General features: G+C 43.0%; 1 protein-coding gene across 2 annotated transcripts in view; it reads right to left on the bottom strand.

Annotated features, from left to right (window-relative positions):
- The window catches only part of KNG1 (kininogen 1), a 48,611-nt gene extending 43,081 nt beyond the window's left edge, over positions 1 to 5,530 (bottom strand). The window contains exon 1 of one of the 2 annotated variants that reach the window (XM_068281108.1): positions 5,267 to 5,524. In XM_068281108.1, the coding sequence (XP_068137209.1) occupies positions 5,267 to 5,464 (198 nt within the window). In that variant the 5' untranslated portion in view covers positions 5,465 to 5,524. Of the gene's footprint in view, positions 1 to 5,266 lie in introns of both variants that reach the window. The other variant, XM_068281109.1, reaches the window with a different exon arrangement.
- Between the last annotated feature and the right edge of the window lie 470 nt (positions 5,531 to 6,000).

Genomic DNA, 6,000 nt, shown 5'->3' on the forward strand with positions numbered 1-6,000 from the left:
AAGATAAAGAAGGTCCATGGCCAAACAGTTATGTACATAGCTCAAATACACATAAACCTACATCTGCCATAAAATACTCATTTCTGTGCAGCCACACTTCCTGATATGCTGCTTCTCAGTCCATGTAACATAAAGCTCAGCAGATCAGTTTTGGAGCTGAATAATACTTCTAAAATGTTTGAGATTTCAGATTTGGTTTCTTGGTGCTATCCATCCCAGGTAGAAGTGTTGATAATGGGGATACCGACAGCAAAGAATGTGATAATATTCAGTTCCTTCCAACTCTGCTAAGAAGAGATTTATTGTCTACTGTTTATTCCATTTTGGGCAAGAGTTGTAACTGCAATCTAGTGCTAGAACTAGAGGCTTGAACTAGGGAAGATTCAAAAGAAAAGGAAAGAAGTACAGTATTTTAGATGGTTACATTATTATTATTAATATTATTATTATTTACTCTGTGGATAATGCACTATGGGAATAATAGCTAGAAATATTCTGAATGATTATGGATATAGTGGTTGATGCCTCTCCCAGTATTCAGAATCCGAAGCCATGAAGCTTTCTCTATCACCGGCCTACCTCCAGCCTTTATATTAACCATGCAACACGCAAAAATGCAAAATCGGACGGTGAATGCATCATATGTTATTAATAGGATTAATTTACACTGCCAATCAGAATACAAATGCACCACACGTGGACTGGACAGAAAATGTAAAATCCCGACCTGCTGCATTTTCCACTCCTGTATCGCAAACGCCGCAAATCAGAAGCAATGGAAGCCAATGGGAATAGACGGTGTCCATTCCCACTAGACTGCAGAATGCCAACTCATCTGTCCTGTGGCTTTGGTTCTGCAACAGCCACTGACAACTATCCAAATCAATCTGAGCCCAGCAGAGACATGGAGCACCCCCATTGATTTGCAAACAACCAATGGGAATTTAGCTTCAACAGGGAAAATTTTCATTGGTTCATGATGGACCAATGAGAATTCTCCATGTTGCTAGAATTGTATGTGTAGTGACAAAAGTACATATATCTTTCCCGGTGTCTCATATTCCTAATTTCGATTTAAGGGGTGCGAGGTACAATCTGATTTGCTGAGTTGCCAACAAAAAGAAATGAACAAATTCAACTCTTTAGCTTTCTTTTGTTTTCAGCAGTGTTTGCTCAGAAATATAAATTAATTTACTTTTCAGGAGAGATGCATTCAACTATATTTGCATAAAGATAAAACACCTTTATTAACTCTTTTAGGCCCCATTCACTCCTAAAAATGAAAACGCAAGCGTTTTGTGTTTTTGTGCGCTCCACTGCGCGCTGCATTTTTGTAAAAAGCAGTTTTCTAAGTGCTTTTTCAGAGCGGTTTTGTACCCTGAAAAAATAAATAAATACCATGTATTTTTCAGAGCGGTCTTTGACCCTGAAAAAAAAATAAATACAATGTATTTATTCTTAAAGACGCGAACGCAATCGCTGCACAAAACGATTTTGTGAGCGTTTTGCGTTTTTCCTATCCTATAAAAAGAAAAATGGTACAGGCACCACTTTGCGGGATCAGTGAATAATGGCGCACAGCGCCTATGCATAGAAATGGCGCCGCATTAAAAAGATACGCTTATCGCTATTTATCGTTAGTACTGCATAATAATGGCGCACAGGGAAAAAAGAAGAAAAATGGCACACAGTAACGTTATTTATCAGTAGTGGCACACACTAACGTTATTTATCAATAGTGGCACACACTAACGTTATTTATCAATAGTGGCACACACTAACGTTATTTATCAATAGTGGCACACACTAACGTTATTTATCAATAGTGGCACACACTAACGTTATTTTTCAATAGCGCCCTACATAAGCCAAATTGCAGAAGTTATTTAACTGCAAAACGATGAATGGATTTAATGTAACACTGTCAAGGTTAGGGTTAGGCACCACCAGGGGGGTGGTTAGGGTAGGCACCACTGGGGGTGGGTCTTAGGGTTAGGCACCACCAGAGGGGTGGTTAGGGTTAGGCACCACCGGGGGGTTTAGGGGTTAGGGATAGGTACAGAGAGGGTTCTGTGTGTTAACGCTAGATAACAATAAGGCTTTAAAGGGGAACTGGAGAGAGGTATATGGAGGCTGTCATGTTTATTTCCTTTTAGACAATACCAGTTGCCTGGCTCTCCTGCTGATACTCTGCCTCTATTACTATTAGCCATAGCCCCTGAACAAGCATGCAGCAGATCAGGTGTTTCAGTGGTTCAGACTTAGAAGTCTGATCTGACAAGACTAGCTGCATGCTTGTTTCTGGTTTTAATTAGATACTACTGCAGAGAAATAGACCAGCAGGGCTGCCAGGCAACTGGTATTGATTAAAAGGAAATAAACATGACAGCCTCCATATACCTCTCTCTTCAGTTCCCCTTTAACGCTAAATAACAATAAGGCTTTAACGCTAAATAACAATAAGGCTTTAACGTTAAGTAGCGATAAGCGGCAAACGGATTAGCGGCAACACTGTGCGCCATTATTCACAGGCGCCATTTTCAGATGGATGCCCACTTTGCTGAGCGGATCGGAAACGAACCTCTCAGCTGTGAATTCTCTCATAGGGAATCATTGCACAAGCGTTTTGTAGGTGATTTTATAAATCGCCTGCACTTGAAAAAAGGCAGAAAACGCCCCTAGTGTGAACAGGCCCTTCGTGCAAATTAAATAAATAAAAAGTGGACACAAGCAGGTTCTAAGTAGACTTAGTACTATACAGCATCTACCTATATTTACTGTATCTCATGATGCCAGATCAGGTACGTTTAATAATGCACCCTTGTTTGAATGTTGATGTTGGTGATTTTTTGGCAGATCTTAACCACTTCAGTACCAGCAGTCTGTGGCCCCTTTAGGCCCCTTTAGGACCAGAGACTACTGGTACAAAAATCCTGCCTATTAAAATGATTCAAACTCATACTTAAAATAACCCCCAAACCAGGTAAAGTCTATGAAATAAAGCCCATGGTGGGCTAGGTAGGTTGCCTATTTAGGAGTGTTCTGGCTCTGCTCATTGCCATAGTGCCCTGCCCCCACCCCCGTTCCCGGTCCTTATTGGTCCCGTGTTCCTCTGAGTGGTGCAGAGCTATTGTGAATTGCACAGGCGTGAATATTGAGCTGTGCCTATGCAGTAAAAGAAAGCTCTCATGCAGGGGTGTAACTACAGGGGAGCAGCCCCTGCGACCACAGGGGGGCCCAGAGCTGTAAGGGGGCCCCAACTACTACTTCACTCCCTTTAATAAAGGGGTCCATCCTACAGATCAGATGTTTTTGTGGCTACAGCTGTTGTGTGAAGATCATGACGTACTTGTCTTATGACCCTTGCAGGTTGTCCCCCCAGAATGTGAGGGTCCCCAGGGGTAAACAAGGGTGAACATTGGGGGCCCCGTCAAGGGTTTGCTGGGAGTCCCCACGATTTGTAGTTATGCCCCTGCTCCCATGTACGAGCGCTGCTTGCCTTCTACAGTATGTACCTGCGTGCAGGGCTGTTCCTAGCCTTTATGTCACTCCAGGCAAGAAGTCATGTGTCACACCCCTCCCCCCAAAAAGCACACATTAGAGAATGTGAACCATGTGGCATTAAAGGTGGACGCTTAATACGGGGAATCCCCAAGATACAAACAATTTGCATGTTGCGTTTTGTTGCAAACCCCCTTCCTGCACTTTCCCAGCTTAGTGTGTCAATGCAGAATATTGTGCAGCAGGAGCTGAGCTCTCACTCTAGTACTGTACTTCCACCTGTCTGCCCGCTATTCAGCCTATTGCCTGGCCTCTCCTACTGCATGTAGCGTGATTATACGCGCCATGAGGAGAGTGAGGCGCCACCACTAGAGGGAGCAGGAGAAAGACTGGATGGTTGCACAGCCACAGCACTGGACTTGGCAAGGTGAGAGCACAGCTTCTGCTGCACTATACTCTGCAGGACAGATAGCGGCACAAGGGGACAAAAGGAGTCACAAGGGGACAGAAGGAGGCATGGGGATCGAGGGAGGCACAGATGGAGAGAAGGAGGCCCAAGTGCTAGAAGGAGTCACAAAGGGCGACTGAAGGAGTCACATAGGGGGACAGACGGAAGTACACGGGGGGGGGGGGGGGGGGGGACGGAAAAGGCACAGGAGGAAAGAAGGAGGCAGAGGGAACTGGGGGAGAATCAGGGGGACAGAAGAAGGCACAGGAGGACAGAAGAAGGCACAGGAGTACAGAAGAAGGCACAGGAGTACAGAAGAAGGGACAGGAGGACAGAAGAAGGGACAGGAGGACAGAAGAAGGCACAGGAGGACAGAAGAAGGCACAGGAGAACAGCAGAAGGCACAGGAGAACAGAAGAAGGCACAGGAGTACAGAAGAAGGCACAGGAGGACAGAAGAAGGCACAGGAGGACAGAAGAAGGCACAGGAGGACAGAAGAAGGCACAGGAGAACAGAAGGAGCCACAAAGGGGACAGAAGGAGTCACAGTAAGATAGAGGGATGCACAGGGGGACGAGGTAGAACAAGGGGACAGAAGGAAGCACAAGGGGATAGAAGGAGGCACAGGTGGATCAAAGGAGGCACAAAAAGGCACAGAAGGAGGTGAAGGGGACAGATCGAAGCACAGGAGTGGCAAAGTGGCCAGGTATCTGCTTATTCTGTTCATATTCCATATACATGTAGATTTTTGGCAATTCCAGTGTATTAATTCAAAATGCATTTCATTCTTATATATGCATGTGAATTTAAAAGTATAAGTCGTAATTCAAAATAAATATAGAAATTCTCTATTTCTAAATAATTCAAAAAGAAAATAATGTTGACATGTTGCCCTAGAGGGAACCTAAAGCAAAAGGGATATGGAGGTTGCAATATTTATTTCCTTTTAAACAATGCAAGAGGCTGTCCTGCTGATCCTCTGCCTTTAATGCTTTTAGCATAGACACTGAACAAGCATGCAGATCAAATGTTTCTGACTGAAGTCTGACTGGATTAGCTGCATGCTTGTTTCAGGTATTGCTCAAAAGGAAATAAATATGTAAGCCTCGCTTTTAGCTTCCCTTTTATGACCAATAAAATATAATAGACGTGAACAATTCTGGTTGGCTGGTATGAGTCCATCTTTGAGTCTCCTTATTTTACTATTCACTTAATATCAGATAAAGCATGTACAGGTGACTGAGCCTCCATTTCTGTCTAACCGTTTGCAATAACACTTATTAGAGGGCTTTATTAGAATTGCGGATGGTTTACCTACCTTTATTTTGGCGTCCATTATTCTGTAGAGAACAAACTGCTTGCTATCCTTTCTTTCACCATTGTAGGTCTTCAGTGCTTCATCTACTGATTCAAATACATATTTGTCATCACAGTCACCATTAATAACAACTGGATGTGGAACAGCAGCAATCAGAAAATAAAAGGAGAAGAGGATGAGAATGCGTATCAGCCCCATTGCGGCTAGTGATCCCGCACACCTGCAGAAGGGCTTGGGACACTGCTCTGTTCTATGAAATCCACACAATTAGGGATTATTTGGAAACAGTAAAGTAAAGGTCAATACTCTTACTGAAAACATTACCCAATCACTTTACTCTGTGTAAACACTCTGCAAGGTTTGCACAAGCAAAGCTCTTCACATGAAATTCAGCCTGAAAGTGGATTTACGCCACATTAATATCTCAAAATTGTAACAGTTTAAAACGGAAGTTAAGCAATATTCAAAGTTGAGCATATATTTATTGGAAGAGTATTTGCAGGGTTATCCATCTGAGATTTTCTGTAAAAGACACTGCTGCTCTACTTGATTGATGCCTCTCTAATGGTGGCCACTAATGATCCAATCTTTTTCATCCAATCTTACCATTTCTATCTAATATAAGGGAACTGCCTATAGTATCCAATTAATATATTCCATCCATTTACTCTTCTACTACATAGATTTGGTAAGATTGGATGAAAAAGATTGGATCATTAGTGGCCACCCTAACA

Source organism: Hyperolius riggenbachi, chromosome 4, assembly GCF_040937935.1.
Source record: "Hyperolius riggenbachi isolate aHypRig1 chromosome 4, aHypRig1.pri, whole genome shotgun sequence".
Taxonomy (NCBI): Eukaryota; Metazoa; Chordata; class Amphibia; order Anura; family Hyperoliidae; genus Hyperolius; species Hyperolius riggenbachi.